At 31.7% G+C, this 24,973-nt stretch overlaps 1 protein-coding gene across 5 annotated transcripts in view; it reads left to right on the plus strand.

Moving 5' to 3' along the window:
- LOC135139325 (tripartite motif-containing protein 2-like) overlaps nucleotides 1-22,612 on the plus strand; it is an 80,642-nt gene extending 58,030 nt beyond the window's left edge. For all 5 annotated transcript variants that reach the window (XM_064069525.1, XM_064069524.1, XM_064069527.1 and 2 more), the window contains 2 exons: nucleotides 8,403-9,483; nucleotides 21,790-22,612. In XM_064069525.1, the coding sequence (XP_063925595.1) occupies nucleotides 8,403-9,483; nucleotides 21,790-22,031 (1,323 nt within the window). In that variant the 3' untranslated portion in view covers nucleotides 22,032-22,612. The remainder of the gene's footprint in view (nucleotides 1-8,402; nucleotides 9,484-21,789) is intronic.
- Nucleotides 22,613-24,973: the final 2,361 nt, after the last annotated feature.

Consider the following 24,973-nt stretch of genomic DNA (forward strand, 5'->3'; position numbering starts at 1 on the left):
CACTAACATTGCTGATTTAGTGATGACGCTTATCAAAGTAACGACTCCTATTAAAGGTAGAAGTTGCCGAGGAAAAAAAGGAAAATGATGGAAAAATTTGTTAACAACTTGTCTTCACATTTGTCCTTATAAATAATAAATTAAATGTAATACATTTTTGTTTCCTTAAGAATACAAAGTTAACAAAGTTAGTTGAGTTACAAAAGTCTCTTTTGCTCCACGTTGGCCACCAACGAGCGATTTTCAAGATTTTTGTGAAACTTTGCTGGTTTTGAATTTGAATTTTCTGTCCTCGATAGTTGATGCTCAGCAAGAACCACGGGAAGGTCTGGAGCAGATCTCGCTAGGAAAGGAGAGGGCTAGGATTTGTTAATGAGGGATAGAACGTTATACAGTACAATACAAAAGAAATACAATACAGGTACCTACAATCTAACTACAATACAGAATACACTACAGATACAGATACAATTTAGATACAAAACAAATGCAAAGTTAGTACCCAATTCATCACCGGAAGAAATTGCACCAAAAATTGAGAATGTTGCAAAATGAAAACCCAAGCAAGCACACCGATGGAACTCGGAACGAAATCTATTGGTCGCAGTGCTCGTTCGCCCAAGGCAGGAATGTAGCCGCATAAATCCAAGGCCGACTGACCTCATCCTTATAGGATGATGCGACCCAGCGTCTAAGGGCCAACAGAACCCCCCCAGACCAAGAGCTCCTGACGACATGGAGAATTCAGACCTGGAACCAAAGGATGCGCTGTTGCAAAATGAAAACCCAAGCAAGCACACCGATGGAACTCGAAACGAAATCTATAGGTCGCAGCGCTCACACGCCCAAGGGAGAACGCAGCCGCATAGATACAGGGCCGACTGACCTCATCCCTTTGGGATGATGAACCTCATCCTTTTAGGATGATGACCCAGCGTCTAAGGGCCCAGAGAACCCCCCCAGGCCAAAGCGTCTGACGACATGGAGAATTCAGTCTCGGAACCAAAGAATGCACTGTTGCAAAATTAAAACCCAAGCAAATGCACCGTGAAAACAAAGCATTTGCACCACTGGAGCTAAATTGGCAAGACCCAAGTTAAGTTAGTAACACATACAATATACAGTACAAAATGGTTCAATTACAAAAGTTACAATATACAAATTTCTCCACGTTTGCCACCAAAGAGCGATGACTGTGCTCGCTCGTTGTTGTTGCCCAGCAAGAACCAAACAATACGAGGAGGTCTGGAGTGCGTCTTGCCATGAGAAAAACAATAAATTAGAAATTCGCGAACACGGGCTACTTTTAAGCGAAAACGGAGCTCCGAATGCTCAGATGTTGCTGCCACCAGACCGAAATCAAAACTAACCGAAAACCGCAATATTTGTTCAGGTGGCTCTCGTGACAGTGATGTCATCAAACATCACGATGAGATTGCAAACATTATTTTTCATATTTTGACTGGAACATTGCACGTTTTTAATATGTTCACGTTTGTAGGAAAACGGCTTTAATTGTATTAATTAATACTTATCATATTTAAACAGTATATATAAATTAAAACTACAACCGTATTTACTCCGTTTTTGGGAATTTTTGGAAAAATGCACACTTTGTTTCGTGTTCACAGAGCTAATGCAGAACATTTTCATTAATATTTATTATCAATGAATTAGAAATTCGCGAAACGTGGTAGTTTTACGCCAGAACGGGGCTCCGAATGCTCCGACGTTGCTGCCACCAGATCGAAATCAAAACTGAACACAACGGACCGAAGACCGTGCCTTTGCTCAAGTGGTCACGTGACAGTGACGTCATGGTGTGTCACCATGAGATTACTAAAATTATTTTTCATACTTTGCCCGGAAAATTGCAATTCAACAATGTTTAAACAAATTGAATTGTTTAAATATTATTTAATTGTGTCATGATAGTTTCTTAGCAGTGTTTGCACGAGTTGATTTCATTAATAATTGTAAATCTGTCATTTATCACCATGTGTTATTATACACAACGAATAATTTTAAAAATAAATAAATAAATAAATTCGCCACTTAGTTGCGAAATTGTTTCCTTACTTTCCTTATTCGGAACAGACGTCTTCACGTGGTGACCGTTCAACTCAGACTGCCCAAAAGTGGCCGCCGACCTGTATATATACCGGTTGGCTGACGCAACAAGACGTTCGCGAATGTTCGGGAAGCTATTCCTTTGTCTGAATACGTCGTGACGTCACGATTCGCGACGTCACAATATGAATCTTTAATTTATCAATGTATTCTTAGCAACTGAAATGTTTATATAAATCTTTTTAAACATTGTTTGTTTATATTTGTTAATTTACAATGTACAGGCTAAAAAAATTGTTAAATACTGGTTGTCTGACACAACAACACGTTCGGGAATGTTCGAGAAGCTATTCCTTTGTTTGAATATGTCGTGACGTCACGATTCCCGACGTCACAATTTAAATCTTTAATTTATCAATGTATTATTGGCAACTGAAATGTTTATATAAATCTTTTTAAACATTGTTTGTTTATATTTGTTAATTTACAATGTACAGGCTAAAAAATTGGTTGAATACCGGTTGGCTGACGCAACAAGACGTTCGCGAATGTTCGAGAAGCTATTCCTTTGTTTGAATACGTCGTGACGTCACGATTCGCCACGTCACAATATGAATTTTTGATTTATCAATGTATTATTAGCAACTAAAATGTTTATATAAATCTTTTTAGACATTGTTTGTTTATATTTGTTAATTTACAATGTACAGGCTAAAAAATTGGTTAAATACCGGTTGGCTGACGCAACAAGACGTTCGCGAATGTTCGGGAAGCTATTCCTTTGTCTGAATACGTCGTGACGTCACGATTCGCGACGTCACAATATGAATCTTTAATTTATCAATATATTAATAACAACTAAAATGTTTATATAAATCTTTTTAGACATTCTTTGTTTATATTTTTTAATTTACAATGTACAGGCTAAAAAAATTGTTAAATACTGGTTGGCTGACGCAACAACACGTTCGGGAATGTTCGAGAAGCTATTCCTTTGTTTGAATATGTCGTGACGTCACGATTCCCGACGTCACAATTTAAATCTTTAATTTATCAATGTATTATTGGCAACTAAAATATTCATAAAAATCTTTTCCTAGACATTGTTTATATTTGTCAATTTACAATGTATAGGCTAAAAAATTGGTCGAAGGCTATTTCGACAGAACTTCCCTCGCTTCTGAAATACAGCCCAACAAATACTGCTTTTCTGAAAAATTATACCCATAAAATTTGATTTTAAAAAAGCCTAATTTTGACAAATTACGCTAATAAAATAGATTCTAATAAAATAGAGGGTGGGCGGGCGGGGTTACTGTCTGTAAATAAAAGATTGTAGAAAAAAGTTAAACTTAACCCCGCCCACCGTGTTCTTTCATTTTTACTTCCCAAGCGTAAGCAAAGGAAGTATTGTAATCGAGTCCGTCGGCCGACTCTCTACTTTTACGTTTTCTCGATCTTTCATGACCCCTAGAAAACGTAGAAATAGGTCTCCTATTTCCGTCTGTCTGTCCGTCTGTCCGTCCGTCTGTCCGTCTGTCCGTCCGTCTGTCCGTCCGTCTGTCCGTCCGTCTGTCCGTCTGTCCGTCCGTCTGTCCGTCTGCCGTCCCGGATTTTTATTAGACAGATAATCTCCGAAAGTACTCGACCGATTGTTGTGAAATTTTGTACTTATATTAAGAATATCATGTAGATGGTAAAACGCTAACCAAAATTTGCTAATCATCCTCACCACTAATGCGATGACGTCACTTCAAAATTGTACATAGTAAATGGGTTTTCAATTGTATAAAATAACATAGTCCTACACATGTAGTTTAGAACAACAATCGACTTTTCACCCGAAACGTCCAGCTTTTTGGAAAAAAAATCAAAATTATAAAACAACATTTTGAAATTTAATTTTTAATCTGCTAACCAGAATGCTTTGGAATGTTGCAGATGTTTTAAGGCTATAAAGAGCATCATAAATCTTTAGTCAAAAAATATTTGCTTATCCCCTCCAAAAACTTGATGACGTCAGCTCAAAAGTTTGTGGAATAAATCATATCTAAAATGTACAAAATATGATGAGTCTGTACTTGTGATCTATCACTCCATTCATATTTTTTGGATTTGCATATACAGGGTGACTCAAAAAAATTAATGAATGCGTAAATATATTTTACTGATTTACTCAGAAACTACAAAACCGAATGCTTTGAAATCTTGCAGATGTTTTAAGGTTATAAAGAGCATAATAAATGTTTAGTCAAAATATATTTGCTTATCCCCTCCAAAAACTTGATGACGTCAGCTCGAAAGTTTGCCGAATAAATCCTATCTAAACTGTAAAAATATGATGAGTCTGTACTTGTAATTTATCACTCCATTCATATTTTTTGGATTTGCATATACAGAGTGACTCAAAAAAATTAATGAATGCGTAAATATATTTTATTGATTTAATCAGGAACTACAAAACGGAATGCTTCGAAATCTTGAAGATATGTATTTTAAAATTATCATAAGCATGGTAAATTTTTGATCAAAATGTATTTGGTCGTCCCCCCTAAAAAATTTATGACGTCACCACAAAATTTTGCTGAATAAATCCTATCTAAAATGTACAAAATATGGTGAGTCTCTTCTTGTGATTTATCATTCCATTCGAATTTTTTCGATTTGCATATACAGGGTGACTCAAAAAAATTAATGAATGCGTAAATTTATTTTATTGATTTAATCAGGAACTACAAAACCGAATGCTTTGAAATCTTGCAGATGTTTTAAGGTTATAAAGAGCATAATAAATTTTTAGTCAAAATATATTTGGTTATCTTCTACAAAAAACTGATGACGTCAGCTCAAAAGTTTGCCGAATAAATCGTATCTAAAATGTACAAAATATGATGAGTCTGTACTTGTGATTTATCATTCCATTCATATTTTTGGATTTGCATATGCAGGGTGACTCAAAAAAATTAATGAAGGCGTGAATTTATTTTATCGATTTAATCAGGAATTACAAAACCGAATGCTTTGAAATCTTGGGAATATTTTAAAGTTATTATAAGCATGGTAAACTTTTGTTCAAAATGTATTTGTTCATCCCTCCTTAAAAAATTGATGACGTCACCCTTAAATTTTGCTGAATAAATCCTATCTAAAATGCAAAAACTATGATGAGTTTGTACTTGTGATTTATCATTCCATTCATATTTTTTAGATTTTCTTAAGAGGTGGTTCAAAAAAATTAATGAAGTCAATTTATTTTATTGATTAAATTAAAAGCAACACTTATTATTAGTATTACACCCCAACCAACCCAATTTGGTAGACACAAAATGTGTTAAAGGAAAAACTCAGTTGAAACATAAGGGTAGCACGCTTATTTACATCGACTTTAACATTACAGACCTGCATTTGTTTTATGCGCTCACTTGGTTCCGCGAATGTGGAATAGACATGTTTATAATCAACCAATTGTGAATTTCACCGTCAAGAATTAAAATAAACCCAATGTTTTATATAATAAGCGGAAGTCGAAGCAATAAAACCGATGGTCGTTTTGTTTACAGTTTCTCTGTTTGACTCTCACGTATGCTGTTACGCTTGTCATCTTAAATTAAGAATGTTTATACATAAACGATTTTCAGTTGTCCCTCATATTACTAGACAGCGGATTTCTGTCGGGCTACGTCACGATCGTGCTGGATCGCCGGGTGATAGATAATCACTGAATTTAATCGGTACTAATTCCATAAATATAATTAACGATTTATTAATCAAACGGCTAAGTAAATGAGAACGGGAATTAACAGCAGAGTGCAACGAAACAGCGTTATTCTAATCTCAAATAAACGAAGTGCAGTCCGCAACCGCAATGAATTCGCATCCCGTACGAGCCGTACCGAGTTTGGCCTTGCCTAGCCCGACAGAAATCCGCTTTCTAGATATTACACACCGGCGCCGTATACGTGAGTAAATTGTTTCGTTATTTTATTGATTATAAGAAATCAATATTCATAACGACCCAATTCATTTTCCCGAAAATTTGGGAATACAATAATTTTATTCTTAGTATTACACTACATCTATCCCAACTGATATACGTGTCCTTGCAAAAATGTTGATGACGTCATCACAATTTTTTTTTAAATTCCCACTACAAAAATGTAATGAGAAAAAAAAACACAATAGGCATGCAGTCGTCAAGTTTCCGACAGCGAGGGAAGTACTGTCTAAACTCTTTAGACCAATTTTTTGTTATACTATTTGTTCTAAAATTTATTTCTTATTTTATGAACCTGACCTGACTTGACCTAACGTGAACTGACCTGTCCGGACTTTTCTGTTGTCCCAGATGAAAAATTTTAAACATTTCTGGAAATAAATAAAAACCACAAAGTACATTCTTGAAATAATTTTATTTTTGTGAAACAGAAATTAATAATAATTTCCTTTCTTATTTACAAAATTTTTACAGCGAGCTATTTTGATGAAACTGTAAAAATTGTTATATGTATTTCAATTAGCGATTTTGGAAAAATGGTCGAATTTTCTATTTCTCAACAGAAGTATATTTAGATTATTCAATTTTTCGATTTCCCTGTTTTTCAGTTCTTCGATTTTTCGAGATTTCAATGTTCCGATTTTTTGAATGTGCAATTCTCGATTTTTCAATTTTTCGATTTTTGCCCACGTCGCATTTTCAGTTTTTCGACTTCTCGATCTTTTAATGTTTCGATTACTTTATTTTTTCGATTGTTCAGTTTTTCGATTTTTCAATTTATGCGTTTTTTAAATTTTGGATTTACGATTTCTTGATGTTTCAATTTCTCAATTTTTTAATTTCTATTTCTCGATCTTTAACTTCTTGGTTTTAGATTTTTTGGTTTTTCAATTTTTTGATTTTTAATATTTTTGATTTTTCGATTTCCCGAATTTTTGTCAGTTCAGTTTTTTAATTTTTTGTTTCTCACTTTTTCAGTTTTCCGAATCTCTAGTTTTCTGATTTTTCAATTTTTGCGATTTTTAAAATTTTGGATTTACTATTTCTTAATTTCCCGGTTTTTCAACTTTCCAATTTTTCGATTTTCTGATGTTTGGATTTCTCAATATTTAAAGTTTTCAATTTTTAAAATATTATATTTTTCAGTTTCGATTTCTCGATCTTTGGACTTCTTGGTTTTAGATTTTTCGGTTTTTCAATTTTTTTGATTTTCTGTTTTTTCAGATTTTCGTTTGCGCAATTTTTCTAGTTTTTCTATTGTTTAGATTTTTTGATTGTTCAATTTTTAAAATTTAAAATTTTTCGATTTTTCAATTTTTCATTACTTCAGTTTTTCGAATCTTCAGTTTTCCGATTTTTGAATTTTTGCGGTTTTTTAAATTTTGTATTTAGGATTTCTTAATTTCTCGGATGAGATGAGATAGATTTTTCAGTTATTTCTCGATCTTTCGACTTTTTAATTTTTGGATTTTAGCTGAAGTTATTGCCCAAAACGGAGCTATGACCAAGTACTAGTTTTAAATTGAAGGGTGTTGGGAGAAAACAATGAATATCACATTTTTTTTTAGTTATTAATGATTTTACTCAAATTCAATGAGTGTTTTTTTTTAAATGTTGTAAAATGGGGAGAAAACATTGGATGACTACGTAAAACTTAAACAGATGGGGAGAAAACAATACATGTCACAACGAAATCTAGACAAATAACGTAAAACTAATCTCACCCACCACCGCTTTTGAATTTCATTGGTTTTTTTGATTTGATGAAGATTGAATTTTACTACGTCAAGTAGCGAATTAGGCTTAAAAATTTCGAAGTAGCTCCACCCATCCACGGTTTTCTTTTTGGTCACTCATTTTATTGGACGAAAAGTGCATTTTATATGTATTGAACAACAGTGGAATCTAAACAAAAACCTACAACTAACCCCACCCACCTTCGGTTTTGAATTTCATTGGCTTAGATGGAAATTGAATTTTATTTTGTCATGTGATCGAATCTATTTATAAAAATTCAAAGTGGCCCCGCCCACCCACCCGATTTTCCTCATGATTACTCATTTTATTGGACAAAAAGTGGGTTTTATGTTGATAAATATTGGAATCTAGACGAAAAGGTAAAACTAACCCCACTTTTGGATATCATTGTTTTATTATTATTATTATTATTTAATAAAGAATGATTTTTACTATGTCAAATGACGAACTAGACTTAACAAAAATTCAAAGTGGAAAAATTGTATAAATAATGTTATTAAAGTGACCCTTATTAATATGTTACAAAAATATATGATACCAATGTAATAGTCTAATCACAAGTAATTTTTTCTGATTCAAGGTCGAGCAAGAATGTCAAGGCCTCCAGTATCAAGTGGAAGTCCGCAACATAACCCAACGCATCGAAAGTTTAACCGAAAAACTTGATGCAGCTTCAAATTTAGGTGAACCCCGCGAAAATGCCTTTCTTACTTGCGATTTCACTCAAAACAACAGCCTAGAAACAATCCAAGAACAATTGAGCATTTTGGGCAGAGTTCGTACAAGTACCACTTTCCCCAGTCTCTGCTCTGCAAAAATCGAAGGAGACGCCATCGCCGGAATCGAAGGTACCGTCGTCTTGCACACTGTCGATTACCACGGAAATCAGCGTAAAACCGGCGGCGACCCGATCGAAGCCGAACTGATGCCGGTCACGCCCGATCACAACACGACCGCCGTGCCGCTGGAAGTGGTGGACAACGACGACGGTACTTACAAGATAAAATTCCGAGCGCCCAAATCTGGACGATACGGCGTTAAGATTTCCATTTTCGAGCGACCAATCAAAGACAGTCCGCTGTTTTTCGACGTGTCGGAGCATAATAATCCCGTTAAGGTGTACGGTAGTCACGGGAGCGGCAAAGACGAGTTCATACAGCCTGTCGCAGTGACGGTGGATGAGAGCGATAACAGCGTTTATGTTCTAGACACGGGGAATTCCAGGATCAAGGTGTTGAACGAGGAGTTGGAATTCGTTAAACATATCACCAATGAGGGGTTGTTAGGGAGGAGTTGCACGGGAATCACGTTGTCAAGTAATGGTTTGATTGTTGTTAATTGGCGAAATAAGACTATTACGGAAATGACAAGGGATGGAGAGACTATTAAAACGTTTACTTATAATGCGTTCCAGGAGCCGATAGATGTCGCCGTGGATAAAAATTACGGGCACATTTTGGTGGCTGATAATGGGATGAATTGCGTGTTTGTTTTCGACGCAGATGGAAAAATATTGTTTCAAGTGGGAAAGAAGGGAACTTTTTCGCAGATTTCGTCGGTTACTGTGGGGCCGAACAGCGAGATTGTGGTTGCGGATTCCAAGATACAAGTATTTTCGGCGAAAGGAGATTTTATGGAAGTAATCAGAGACGAAGGAAAAGGTATGTATGCATTTTTACGACACACGGAGTAATATTTTTTAAAGTGTGTCGATGACTGATGTTGGAATAATTTTCCAGTAGCTGCATTTTTCTTCTTATTTTACAATATAACAAGCTATCACAATATTATTTATGAATAAAATTTTGATTTAGGATTGACATTCAACGGGATGACGTCATCTTCAAAATTTATAATAAAAATTTTATTTTAATTCAACAAAATAAGATACGTCTGCACTTGTGGTGTGTGAATCGGTGTCGAATTTTCACCCCAGACATCCAGAATTTTTGGAAAAAATTTAAAACTGAATAACAATATTTTGCAGTACAACTTTGAAACTGCAAAACCGATTGCTTTGAAATATTGTAAATATTTTAAGGTTACCGTAATCATGGTAAATCGTTAAGTAAAATTTGTTCGTTTAGTCCCTTCTAACAAATTACAGCCCCGTAGCTAGAAAACTTATTCAGGGGGGGCAAGTTTGTCGACAGAGGGGGCTTCATGTAAATATTTATATTTTAATAATACACTCAGATAACTACTTTATTTTTTCTGAGTTTTTATATTTGAAAGAACATTAAAGTAATTGGAAACGTCGATTTTTTACGCTAAATTTTCGTAAAAACCTGTCGAAGTCCAAAAAATTATTACGGTACTTGGTTAAAATGCTGGTTAAAACAGAGAATGTAGATTCACAAACAGCTGTACTGCATCCAAAAATTTGTGTAGTGGCCATATAGGTAACATTCAATTTGTTTGAGTTTATTTTTTTGCATGTTTAGTACACATTTTAAAAATCCGACTTCGAAACCAAATATTTCGAAAATTTTGGTACGGAACCATGAACTCGTCATGTTTTTTTAAACTCGTCGAGATGTGTATTTCAGAATTTTTTGTCAACTTTAACAAAAGCTCATTTTTTGGAAACCCATATAAAATTTTTGACTTTTCCCAAGCATTTTCGAAAATGACCAAAAGAATTCCTTTGTTCATCTCGATTTCTTCCAAAAATCGTTTTGGATTCAATTTTTTTGAAAATTCTTACATTTGTTGCAGAATCGACGGAAGAAAAATGGCAATTTTTGAGAACCTGTATCAAATTTTTGACTTTTTTCAAGCACGTTCGAAATTACCAAAAGGGATTCCTTCATTGATTTCGATCTCCAGATGTTGTTTTTGGTTGTTTTTTCGAAAATTCGTACAATTTTTCCATAATCGCCAAAAGAACTATGGTAATTTTTGAGAAGTTTTGAAAATTCCAGCTCGAAACCGAGTATTTCGAAAATTTTGATCCGGAACCTTGAACATGCCATATTTTTTTAAGTTCGTCGAAATCTATATTTCAGAATTTTTTGTCAACTTTTACGAAAGTTCAATTTATGAAAACCCATATAAAATTTTTGGCTTTTCCCAAGCATTTTCGAAAATTACCAAAAGAGATTCCTTTGTTCATCTCGATTTCCAGAAATCGTTTTGGATTCAATTTTTTTGAAAATTCTTACAATTTTTCCAGAATCGACACAAGAAATATGGCAATTTTTGAGAACCTGTGTCAAATTTTTGACTTTTTTTCAAGCACGTTCGAGATTACCAAAAGGGATTCCTTTATTGATTTCGATCTCCAGATGTTGTTTTTGGTTATTTTTTCGAAAATTCGTACAATTTTTCCACAATCGCCAAAAGAAATATGGTAATGTTTGAAAAATTTTGAAAATTCGAGCTCGAAACCGAGTATTTCGAAAATTTTGATCCGGAACCATGAACCTGTCATGTTTTTTTAAGCTCGTCCAAATCTATATTTCAGAATTTTTTGTCAACTTTTACGAAAGTTCAATTTTTGAAAACCCATATAAAATTTTTGACTTTTCCCAAGCATTTTCAAAAATTATCAAAAGAGACTCCTTTGTTCATCTCGATTTCCAAAAATCGTTTTGGATTCAATTTTTTTGAAAATTCTTACAATTTTTTCAGAATCGACGGAAGAAATATGGCAATTTTTGAGAACCTGTATCAAATTTTTGACTTTTTTCAAGCACGTTCGAGATTACCAAAAGGGATTCCTTTATTGATTTCGATCTCCAGATGTTGTTTTTGGTTATTTTTTCGAAAATTCGTACAATTTTTCCACAATCGCCAAAAGAAATATGGTAATGTTTGAGAAATTTTGAAAATTCGAGCTCGAAACCGAGTATTTCGAAAATTTTGATCCGGAACCATGAACCTGTCATATTTCTTTAAGTTCGTCCAAATCTATATTTCAGAATTTTTTGTCAACTTTTACGAAAGTTCAATTTTTGAAAACCCATATAAAATTTTTGGCTTTTCCCAAGCATTTTCGAAAATTACCAAAAGAGATTCCTTTGTTCATCTCGATTTCCAGAAATCGTTTTGGATTCAATTTTTTTGAAAATTCTTACAATTTTTCCAGAATCGACACAAGAAATATGGCAATTTTTGAGAACCTGTGTCAAATTTTTGACTTTTTTTCAAGCACGTTCGAGATTACCAAAAGGGATTCCTTTATTGATTTCGATCTCCAGATGTTGTTTTTGGTTATTTTTTCGAAAATTCGTACAATTTTTCCACAATCGCCAAAAGAAATATGGTAATGTTTGAGAAATTTTGAAAATTCGAGCTCGAAACCGAGTATTTCGAAAATTTTGATCCGGAACCATGAACCTGTCATGTTTTTTTAAGCTCGTCCAAATCTATATTTCAGAATTTTTTGTCAACTTTTACTAAAGTTCAATTTTTGAAAACCCATATAAAATTTTTGACTTTTCCCAAGCATTTTCAAAAATTATCAAAAGAGACTCCTTTGTTCATCTCGATTTCCAAAAATCGTTTTGGATTCAATTTTTTTGAAAATTCTTACAATTTTTTCAGAATCGACGGAAGAAATATGGCAATTTTTGAGAACCTGTATCAAATTTTTGACTTTTTTCAAGCACGTTCGAGATTACCAAAAAGGATTCCTTTATTGATTTCGATCTCCAGATGTTGTTTTTGGTTATTTTTTCGAAAATTCGTACAATTTTTCCACAATCGCCAAAAGAAATATGGTAATGTTTGAGAAATTTTGAAAATTCGAGCTCGAAACCGAGTATTTCGAAAATTTTGATCCGGAACCATGAACCTGTCATGTTTTTTTAAGGTCGTCCAAATCTATATTTCAGAATTTTTTGTCAACTTTTACTAAAGTTCAATTTTTGAAAACCCATATAAAATTTTTGACTTTTCCCAAGCATTTTCAAAAATTATCAAAAGAGACTCCTTTGTTCATCTCGATTTCCAAAAATCGTTTTGGATTCAATTTTTTTGAAAATTCTTACAATTTTTTCAGAATCGACGGAAGAAATATGGCAATTTTTGAGAACCTGTATCAAATTTTTGACTTTTTTCAAGCACGTTCGAGATTACCAAAAGGGATTCCTTTATTGATTTCGATCTCCAGATGTTGTTTTTGGTTATTTTTTCGAAAATTCGTACAATTTTTCCACAATCGCCAAAAGAAATATGGTAATGTTTGAGAAATTTTGAAAATTCGAGCTCGAAACCGAGTATTTCGAAAATTTTGATCCGGAACCATGAACCTGTCATGTTTTTTTAAGCTCGTCCAAATCTATATTTCAGAATTTTTTGTCAACTTTTACTAAAGTTCAATTTTTGAAAACCCATATAAAATTTTTGACTTTTCCCAAGCATTTTCAAAAATTATCAAAAGAGACTCCTTTGTTCATCTCGATTTCCAAAAATCGTTTTGGATTCAATTTTTTTTTAAATTCTTACAATTTTTTCAGAATCGACGGAAGAAATATGGCAATTTTTGAGAACCTGTATCAAATTTTTGACTTTTTTCAAGCACGTTCGAGATTACCAAAAGGGATTCCTTTATTGATTTCGATCTCCAGATGTTGTTTTTGGTTATTTTTTCGAAAATTCGTACAATTTTTCCACAATCGCCAAAAGAAATATGGTAATGTTTGAGAAATTTTGAAAATTCGAGCTCGAAACCGAGTATTTCGAAAATTTTGATCCGGAACCATGAACCTGTCATGTTTTTTTAAGCTCGTCCAAATCTATATTTCAGAATTTTTTGTCAACTTTTACGAAAGTTCAATTTTTGAAAACCCATATAAAATTTTTGACTTTTCCCAAGCATTTTCAAAAATTATCAAAAGAGACTCCTTTGTTCATCTCGATTTCCAAAAATCGTTTTGGATTCAATTTTTTTGAAAATTCTTACAATTTTTTCAGAATCGACGGAAGAAATATGGCAATTTTTGAGAACCTGTATCAAATTTTTGACTTTTTTCAAGCACGTTCGAGATTACCAAAAGGGATTCCTTTATTGATTTCGATCTCCAGATGTTGTTTTTGGTTTTATTTGGTTGAAAAGTCGTAAAATTTTTCAGCAATCGCCAAACGAAATGTAATTTTTGAACTTTGAAACCGAATGTTTCGAAAATCTTGATCTGGGACCATCTAGACCTTGTGTTTTTTGATTGAGCTCGTCGAGATCAACTTTTCAGATTTTTTTGTGGATTTTTAGTCAACTTCAACAAAAGCTAAATTTTTGAAAATCTATAAAATGTTTTTGACTTTTCCCAATCGTTTTCGAAAATTAGCAAAAGGGATCTCTTTATCGATTTCGATCTCCAAATGTTGTTTTTGGTTTATTTTCTCGAAAATTTGTACAATTTTTCCAAAGCCGCCAAAAGAAATGTAATTTTTGAGAAATTTTGAAATGTCGACTTTGAAACCGAATTTTTCGAAAATCTTGGTCCGGGACCATCAAGACCTTATGTTTTTGGATTAAGCTCATCGAGATCTACATCTCGGAACTTTTTGTTGATTTTTTTGTTAATTTCAACAAAAGCTCAATTTTTGAAAATCCATATACATTTTTTGACTTTTCCCAAGCATCTTCGAAAATTAGCAAAAGGGATCTCTTTATTGATTTCGATCTACAGATGTTATTTTTGGTTTTATTTTTTTGATATTTCGTCGAATTTTTCCACAATCGCATAAAGAAATAACTTTTTTTTAAGTCACTTTTGAGATTTTTTAGAAATTTTAGGTAGAAACCCAATATTTCGTAAATTTTGCTCCGGGAGCATGAACATGTTTTTCGATTAAGCTCATCGAGATCTATATTTCAGAATTTTTTGTCAACTCTAACAAAAGCTCAATTTTTTAAAACTAAATAAATTTTGATTTTTCTTAAGCATTTCCAAAAATTACCAAAAGTCATTATTTTATTTATTTCAATCTTCAGATGTTGTTTTTGGTTTTATTTGTTCGAAAATTTGTAAAATTTTTCTAGAATCGTCAAAAGAAATAGGAGTATAATTTTTGAGAAATTTTAAAAAGTCGACTTGGAAACCGAATAGCAGCAAGACCTTATGTTTTTTGACTAAACTCGTCGAGATATACATCTCAGAATTTTTTGTAGATTTTCAGCCAATTTCAACAAAAGCTCAATTTTTGAAAATGTATAAAAAAATTTGACTTTTCCCACGCATTTTCGAAAACTAGCAGAAGGGATCTTTTTATTGATTTCGATCTCCAAATGTTTTTTTTTTGGTTTTATTTTTTCGAAAATTCGTACAATTTTTCCAGAGCCGCCAAAAGAAATGTAATTTTTGAGAAATTTTGAAATGTCGACTTTGGAACCGAATTTTTAAAAAATCTTGGTCTGGGACCATCAAGACCTTATGTTTTTTGATTAAGCACATTGAGATCTACATCTCAGAATTTTTGTCTATTTTTTGTCCATTTCAATAAAAGCTCAATTTTTAGAAAATCCATATAATATTTTTGACTTTTCTCAAGTACATAGTAGGCTATGGAATAAAATGTCACATGTTCATTTTTTTTATACGGTCAACATCAACGGTAGTGTGATATTGCCAAATAATATACCCTGTAAGACAATAAAGGTGGGGCGGGTGGGGCCAGTTAATATGCTTCGGCAATCGGCATTATATTGAAATTTTATTACTAATTTGAAATTTATAATGTATAAGTCTTCCAGGGGGGGCAACCACAACTGCTAGGGGGGGCTCAGCCCCCTCTTGCCCCCCCGTAGCTACGGGGCTGACAAATTAACGTCGTCATCTCAAAATTTTGCCGAATAAATCCAAAATGTGCATAATATTGAGTCTATACTTGTGATTTAACATTGCATTAAAAGTTTTGAAATTTCTTAGACAGGGCGACTCATAAAAAATTATTTTATTGATTAAATCTTTAATTGTATTAAAGTCTCTGGGAATGGCCCCTCGGTTTTCCCGAAAATTGACGTTTCGTGACCCCTAGAATACGAAAACATAGGTTTCTTGTTTCCGTAGATTGTGTCAACCCTAACCAAAATTTGTCTGATAAAAATCGATGACGCCATTTTACAATTTTGCCGAATAAATATGCACAACGTTAATTCTTGAAATTACAGAAATTTAAAAATTTATTTAAAGGTTTTAAGGCTTTCAAAGATGCCAAAAACTCTTAAGGACTACAAGGATTTCAGGAATTTCAAAAAATTTAAAAAAGTTTCAAAAATTCAGAAGATTCCACAATATTTAAAAATTGGAAAGATGATAAATATCCTGAAGATATAAAAATATTTAAAATTCTAGCAATACTGAATTATCTAAAAATAATGAAAATCTGAAAGCTCTAGAGATTCTAAAGATTCCAAAGTTTCCAGTGATTTGTTTGAAAAATTCAAAATGTATAAAAGCTTTCACGGATTACATACACTAGAAACACTAGAAAGATCCAATAAAATCTTAAAAATTTTAAAGAACTAGGGGTATACTAGAAATTGCAGAAATTTTAGGTTTTATTATTTATAAAAAAATTCAAGAGTCTAAAGACTAAAGATTTTAAAGGCTCTAAAGACTCTAGGGATTCAAACGCAAAAATTGTGTTTCGAATACTTAAAAAACTCTAAAGGTTCTAGAGAAATTCCAAAAAGCCAAAGATTCTAAAATCGCGTAAATTCTTAAAATGTCAAAGAAAACAAAAATCTTAAAGACCTAAAAATCGTAAAGATCGGAAAAATGCTTTCTTTAATTTCTATAAATTAGAGATTCCAAAAATTCCTAAGGTTAGACTCTTGAAATCCATAAATTTTAGAATATCTGAAAAAATTTAAAAAGTGGGAAAAGTGTGGTAGACCTAGAAATCTTGAAAATATTGGAAAAGGTTGAATTTCAAAATGCTGGTATAACTGGAGCCTGATAATTTTAGAAATTTTGAAAAATGTGGAAATTCTGGTCATTCTGTGTACTTCGGAAAATCTGAACATTCTGGAAATTTTGAAAAATTTTCAAATTACGAAAATTCCTAAAAATTAAAGGAAAATAAAAAAAATGATATCTTAAAATTTCAAAAGTTTACACAATCTTAAGATTGTAGATATTCTAAAAATTCCAAAGTTTCCAAATGTTTGAAATATTGAGAAGGTCAAAAATTCTAAAGACTCGATACATTCTAAAGTTCTAATATTCTAAATATAAAAAAGACCCAATAAAATCTTTAAAAAATTTAAAGAAACTAGGGGTACTAATGATCCAAGAAATTGCAGAAATTTTCATATTATTTATAAAAGACTCAAAGAGCCTAAATAAAGACTAGTTAAATGCTCTAAAGACTAAAGATTTTAAAGGCTCTAAAGACTCTAAGGGTTCAAACGCTAAAATTCTGTTTCAAATACTTGAAAAATTCTAAAGGTTCTAGAGAAATTCCAAAAAACCAAAGATTCTAAAATCGCGTAAATTCTTAAAATGTCAAAGAAAACAAAAATCTTAAAGACCTAAAAATCGTAAAGATCGGAAAAATGATTTCTTTGATTTTTATAAATTAGAGATTCCAAAGATTTATTCGACTCTTGAAATGTATAAATTTTAGAAAATCTGAAAAAATAAGCGTGGGAAAAATGTGGTAGACTAGAAGTCTTAAAAATATTGGAAAAGATTCAATTTTAAAATTCTGGTATAACTGGAGCCTGATAATTTTAGAAATGTTGGAAAATGGAAATTTTGAAAATTCCCAAAAATTAAAGGAAAATAAAAAAATATTAAATCTCAAAATTTCAAAAGTATACACAATCTTAAAATTGTAGATATTCTAAAAATTCCAAAGTTTCCAAATGTTTGAAATATTTAAAAGGTTAATAAAAATTCTAAAAACTCGTTACATTCTAAAAATTTTAAAGTTTTCATTCACTCTAGTCTAATCTGCGACTTGTAAAGATACTAAAGATGCTAAGTAAACTAAAGTTTCAGGTTCTAAATAGAAGAAACATCCAACAAAATCTTTAAAAGTGTAAATATCTTGGAAGTATTAATGTTCCTAGAAATTATAAAAATTCTAAACTTTATAAAATTTCTAGTAATTCTGAAGTATCCAAAATTTCCAAAAATTGTTAAGACTCTAAGGACTCTGAAAACTAAAGATTCTAAATACTCCAAGGACTCAAACATTTAAAAGTTTTTTAAAATTCTGTTCCAAATATGTATTTCAAAGGTTCTATAATTTGTAAAAAACGCATGAGCTCTTAACATGACAAAAATTTTAAAGATTCTAAAAACTAAAAACAAATGAAAAATCCTACAATTGGGGGTCTTGAACACCCTAATTATTATCTTACACATCTCAGAGATTCTAAAGATTCCACAAATTCCAAATATTTAAAAAATTGAAAGATGATATAAATCTGAAGATCTAAAAATATTTATTAAAGTTTTAGAGATACTGAAGTATGTAAAAATAGTGAAAATCTGAAAGCTTTAAAGATTATAGAAATTCTAGTGATTCTAGATTCTAGAGATTATAAAGATTCCAAAGTTTCCAGTGGTTTGAAAGATTCAAAAAGTATAAAAACTTTCACGGATTACATACACTTGAAATTGCGAATTGTAAAGACACTTAAGATTCTAAATATACAAAAGATACAATAAAATCTTAAACATTTTAAAGATCCTGGGGGTACTAATGATCGTAGAAATTGCAGAAATTTCAGGCTTTTTATTATTTTTAAAAGACTCTAAAGACGAAAAATTTTAAAGACTAATGGGTCAAACGCTAAAATTCTGTTTTGAATTCTTGAAAGATTCTAAAGGTTCTAGAGAAATTCCAAAAAACTGAAGATTCTAAAACTTGCAAAAATCGCGTAAATCTTAAAATGCCAAAGATTTTAAAAATTACAAAGACTTTAAAGAAAACAAAAATCTGAAAAACCTAAAAATCGTAAAGTTCGAAAAAATGTTTTCTTTAATGTTTGTAAATTAGAGATCCGAAAAATTACAAAGATTTAGACTCTTAAAATGTATAAATTTTAGAAAATCTGAAAAAATTCAGAAAGTGTGGGAAAAAAATGGTAGACCTAGAGATCTTGAAAATATTGGAAAATGTGGAAATTCTGGTCATTATGTGTACTTCGGAAAATCTAAAAAATTGGGTTGATCTGCAAAATCTGAACATTAGGAAATTTTGAAAATTACGAAAATTATCAAAAATTAAAGGAAAATAAAAAAATATTAAACCTCAAAATTTCGAAAGTTTACACAATCTTAAGATTGTAGATATTCTAAAAATTCCAAAGTTTCCAAATGTTTGAAATATTTAAAAGGTCTCAAACCTTTCAAAAATTCTTAGTTTTTATATACTAGAATCTCCGAATTATAAAGACACCAAAGATGCTAAGTAAACTAAAGTTTTAGGTTCTAAATGGAAGAAACATCCAACAAAATCTTTAAAATTGTAAAGATCTTGGAAGTATTAATGTTCCTAGAAATTATAAAAATTCTAAACTTTATAAAATTTCTAGTAGTTCTGAAGTATCCAAAGTTTTCAAAGATTGTTAAGATTCTAAGGACTCAAAAGAAAAATTCTAAAAATTGTTAAAATCTGAAAAATTCTTCCTTTAATTTTTATAAATCCTAGACGCATTAGGGGTCTTGAATACCTTAATTATTATTATACACATCTCAGAGATTGTAAAGATTCCAGAGATTTAAAAAATCTGGAAATATCTGTGAAAAATGGAAGACCTAGAAATCTTAAAAAGTGAGGAAAATGTTGAATTCTGGCATATCCGAAGACTGATATTTTTATAACATTTAGAAAATCTGGAACTTCTGGAAATTTTAAAAATTTACTCAATTCTAGAAATTCTAAATATTTTACTGAATTAGTGAAAATATTCCAAATACTGTGAAAGTTATTAATACTAAATTGATACATGTGCCCTTGCTATAATGTTTGACGTTATCAAAAAAAAATATATATATATGAAGAAACTGACTATAACCATGAAAAAAAAAGAATTCTCAAATTAAAATTGATTATAATTTTTCGAAGTCGTATTCGTTCGACTGTACTTTAGGGGCTAGGAAAGTTCTGTTGAAATAACTTTCAAGCAATTTTTTTTTTGTTTCGATTTACAATTTTTCGTTTCGTTTTTTATTTATTTTTTTTTTTCAGAAAAATGAAAACTCGAAAAAAATTAAAATTTTTTAGATTTTGCATTTTTTTTATTTTCAGTTTTACGAGTTCCTAATTTGCAATTTTTGAGTTTTTTTCTTTTCCAATTTTCCATATCTTCCGTTTTTTTTTTTTTTTGTACTTGCTAAGATAAGACTGTAATAACATACCCTCTAGGAAAATAGAGGGTGAGGGGGTCCTAGTACTTGCCAAGCTAAGACTAATTTTGGCAAATGATATACCCTCTAGGAAAATAGAGGGCAGGTGGGCGGGGCTAGTACTAGTAAGTTAAAACTAATTTGGGCAAATGGCAAACCTTCTAAGAAAGTAGAGGGCAGGTGGGCGGGACTAGTACATTTTTTTTAAATAATAATTGGTTTATACCAAATTTTTTTTTTTTTGTTTCAATTTTTGATTTGCAATTTTTCTAGTTTTTCATGTTAAATATTTAATAATAGTTTTTAAAATTTTTCAGTTTTACGATTTTAGAATTTTTAATTTTTTTTGTCCTCCAATTTTACGATATGCCACTGAACTGTTCGAGTTTTCATTTTTAAATTTTTCAGTTTTTCGATTTCCCTTTTTTATTTTAATTATTTTTTCGATATTTCGGTTTTTAATGTCGTGATATAATAATTGTCTTTTTTCCTTGTGAAAATTTTCAATTTCTCGATTTTTCGATGTTCTGATTTACAATTTTTCTAGTTTTAGATAAAAAAAAAATCACATTTTCAGTTTTACGATTTTAGAAAACTTCCTTTTTGCAATTATTGGAGTTAAAATTTTTTTCATTTATTCGATTTTTCAATTTTTCAGTCTTTCAATAGTACAGTTTTTCGACTTCACAATTTGAACAATTATTGTATTATAGAATCGTCAAAATTGTAAAAAAATCGATTTTACAATTTTTGTGTTTTCCAATTTTTCAATTCGATTCGTTTTTTCTTCTTTCTAAATTTTCGTTGATTAATTTTTTTGGATTTTCAATTTTTCGATTTTTCAAACTTTACGGAAAAGTTTAAAATGAAAAGTTTGAAAAATCTAAAAATTGTAAATCAAGAACTTGAAAAATTGATGAAAAGAAAAATTCAAAAATCGAAAAATTAAAAATTGAGAAACTTCGAAAAAACGAAATATGTGTCGTAAAATCGAAATATTGAAAATTAAAGAAATCGGATAACTGAAAATCTAAAAATTGCCAAATTGAAAAATTATAAAATCGGGAAAATGAAAAATGAAACTCGAGAAGCTGAAAAATCGAAAAATGAAAAATTGTAACATCGAAAATTTGCAAATGGAAAAAAGAACAAACATTTTGACAAACCACAAGTATAGAGTCAGTATTTTTACATGCTTCAGAGAGAATTTATTCCGCAAATTTTTTGAGATAACGTCATCGAACTGTTGGTGGGGATGATTAGCCAAATTTTGATTGGCGTTTTATCATCTACATGATATATTTATACATATACAGACAGACACACGGAACCTAGAGACCTGTTTCTTCGTAGTTTAGGGGTCATAAAATATCGGACTTTTTCTTACTCTCGACATCTTTGTGGTTGTCTGGTTTACAGAGTAATAAAACATCATTCTCTTTACCTGTTACTTATTAATCGTTTGATAACTTGCAAACATTTTTCAGCTGGTGCATAATTGTATAATATACAGCCAATTTTTTTTAATATTGGCATGATGTATCGGATGAAGACAGAAACAAACATACCAGATGTAGATCTAATTGGTACAGTTTTACAACACCTTGCCAAAATTAATAGCATTCTACTATATTAAATCTTCTCTGCTTGTTACAGGTAAAGGTCGGTACGGTGGTATAGCCATCGATTATGACGGCAAAATCGTGGCCAGCCGTTCGGAGCAAAAGGGTAAAAATTACGTTCACGTATTGAGCCTGACTGATACTAACGTCAATAACCACATCGACTCCCATGACAACAAACTGAAAAGGCCCAGCGGTGTCGCAGTGACGTTGGGCAACCACGTCATAGTGGTAGATCTAGGGAACAATTGTATCAAAAAATATCGTTATTGGTGAATTTTGTACATTGCTCTCTGTACTTTTGCTGCACTATTTTTGCAGATCTCAGTAAATGCGATTCTAAACACATTTTTTAACTATTTTCGTATTGTTTTCGATGTACCTGGAGCAGTACAGGTTAGTCATTTGTTTAACGTAACTAACGTAATTTTAAGCAAAAATGTACTCAAACATAATAGTAAGATCAAAATTCGCTTGCGAGCAGCCTTTTATTATTACTTTTAATATTTTTTACAAAGCTTCATGTGTGAATTGAGTAATGGAGCACTTTGAAAATTTATTGATTGTTGATGACTACCAAGACGGTTACAAAATCGATTTTTAGATGTATTTTTTACAAGTGATAGATCACTGTTGCAGTGTTGTTTGTGGACTTAAAAATGTGCTTATGTATTATTTAGACTTCAGAATAGTTTCTTTTTGTACTTAAGAAATCTTTTTTAAAGATTTGTACGAATCTTGCGGTATGTTTGCAGTTTTCCTGTTCTCGGAAGTATACTTTTGTTTTCTAGTCATTCGTTGCGCATGTTTTTATACTAGTACAATTGTTTTGTACACAATAAAATTCTTGATAATTATGTCGTCTTTTTTTACCATACCCTGCCTAATTTTCATATTCTTGTTGTGTTAGCAGGCTGGGGGAAAAATAAATAAGTGAACAGAATAACAATTCGTGAGAGTTGTCAATAAATACATGTTTTCTCTTAAAAAGATCTTTTACTGATAAAACATGGTGGCAGCGGTAAAAAGATCGTATATTCGTTAAAATCATACGAAGAAATAGCAGAGAAGATATAAATAGTAATTTGAAATTACATAGATCATGACTGGACCGGAAGGAACACCTAATCCGGTAAAGGTAACGCATACTCCGGTGATGGGTATGCAAGCTCATGTTAGTCCACCAGAAAAATTTACATTTTCTATGCCTAATACTTGGCCCCAATGGAGAAAGCGGTTTGAGCGATATATGTCCATATCGGGACAGAATGATAAGCTGGAAGAGGAGAAAATAAATTTATTGGTGTATATCATGGGAGAAGAATCTGAAGATATTTTATTGCAAGCTGCAGTTACACCTAAGAGTTATGCTGAGACATTACAGTGTTTTGAAAATCACTTTGTTCCAAAGAGAAATATAATTTTTGAGCGTTACAAATTTAATTCCAAAGTTCAGAAACCAGGGGAGTCAGTGGAGAGTTTCATTACTAGTCTTCATTCTCTGGCTGAAAGTTGTGACTACGGAGCACAGAGACGCATAGTGGTTGGAATGCTGGACTCCCGGACTAGTGAGCGTTTACAATTGCAAACAAATTTAACTTTATCTGATTGCGTGTTGGCTGCAAAACAAGCTGAAATTCAGGCTGAGCAGAACAGAGAACTTCAAAACGACATGCGTCAGCGTCAAGTTGCAAAACTGTCAGTCGAGACAAGAAATGCTAACAATGGTAGCAGTACGGGTGATATGAAGAAACAAAACTCGTTTCAGAATAAGTCTTTGAAGTATCAGTGTGATAAGCGCTGTCCTTTTTGCGGTCTGCAACCTCATTCCAGAGATAAGTGTCCTGCTAATGGAGTAGTTTGTCGAAAATGCAAGAAAAAGGGACATTTTGCTAGAGTATGTAGGAGTGTTATGATTAAATCTTTGGAGTTACTTTCTGAAGAGGAAGACGTAGATCTTGTAGGGACGATTTATTTAAACCAAATTAATACTCAAGAATGGATCGCCTCCTTATTTGTTTCAGGGTTAAACAGAGTTATTGAGTTTCTGGTAGATACTGGTGCTGACGTTTCTTGCCTACCCTTTCATTATGTGCTCGAGAATCTAGTGTATAAAATACGTAAGTCAAATAAAATTATTTCTGGCCCGTCTGGGATTAAGCTGGGGGTTGTCGGTACTATGCCTGTTAATTTGATCCAAGGGGACAAACTGTTTAAGACAGAGTTGTTTATTATTAAAAATTTGACAAAACCTATTCTAGGGAGGACTGGGATTATTAATTTAAATATTATTCAGTTTAAAAATAATGATGGCTTATTAAATTTAAATACTGTAGCTAATAATAGTTCATTAAAAGAAATTGTTTCGGAAAAGTTTCCAGGAATCTTTAGTAATATCGGAACGTTTAAAACTGAAATGGAGATAAAAGTAAAAGAAGGTGTTCAACCTTATGTACAATCTGTACCGCGTATAGTACCCCTCGCCTTATTAGATTCACTAAAATTGGAATTAGAACGATTACAAAAATTAAATATAATAGAACCTGTTGATTATTATACTCCTTGGGTCAGTCCAATTGTAGTTGTGAAGAAAGGTGAAAAAATTAGATTGTGTGTGGATTACACCCGTTTAAATACAGTTGTTCTGCGTTCTTATTTCCCAATAAACAAGGTAGAATTAATCTTAGCTAGGTTAAAAGGGGCAGTTTATTTTAGTAAGCTGGACACTACATCAGGCTTCCATCAAATCAAATTAAGTAAAAATTGTCAAGATCTAACCACTTTTATAACCCCTTTTGGTCGATTTTTATTTAAGAGACTTCCGTTTGGGATTTCTTGTGCCCCAGAATATTTTTCGATCTTGTTAACTAAAATTCTAATTGGAATAGAAGGTGTAATTAGTCATATTGATGATATCTTGATTTTTGCTGCGACTATTGAAGAACATGATAAAATATTAAACGAAGTTCTTTCTCGAATAGCTGCTGAAGGGATTACATTAAATAAAGATAAATGTGTAATTAGAGTTAAATCCTTGCAATTTTTAGGTCATCAAATTTCTGACAAAGGTATTTCTATTGATCCAGATAGAATTTCTTCAATCAATAAGTATCCAGAACCCACAAACAAAAAAGAATTGTTACAATTTTTGGGAATTATTAATTTTTCTAGTCGCTTTATTCCTAACCGTTCAGAGATTTTAGAGCCACTAACTTCGT

The sequence above is a fragment of the Zophobas morio genome, unplaced genomic scaffold, assembly GCF_036711695.1.
Source record: "Zophobas morio isolate AGI-343-1 ecotype UQ-CSIRO unplaced genomic scaffold, CSIRO_AGI_Zmor_V1 ptg000031l, whole genome shotgun sequence".
Lineage (NCBI taxonomy): Eukaryota > Metazoa > Arthropoda > Insecta > Coleoptera > Tenebrionidae > Zophobas > Zophobas morio.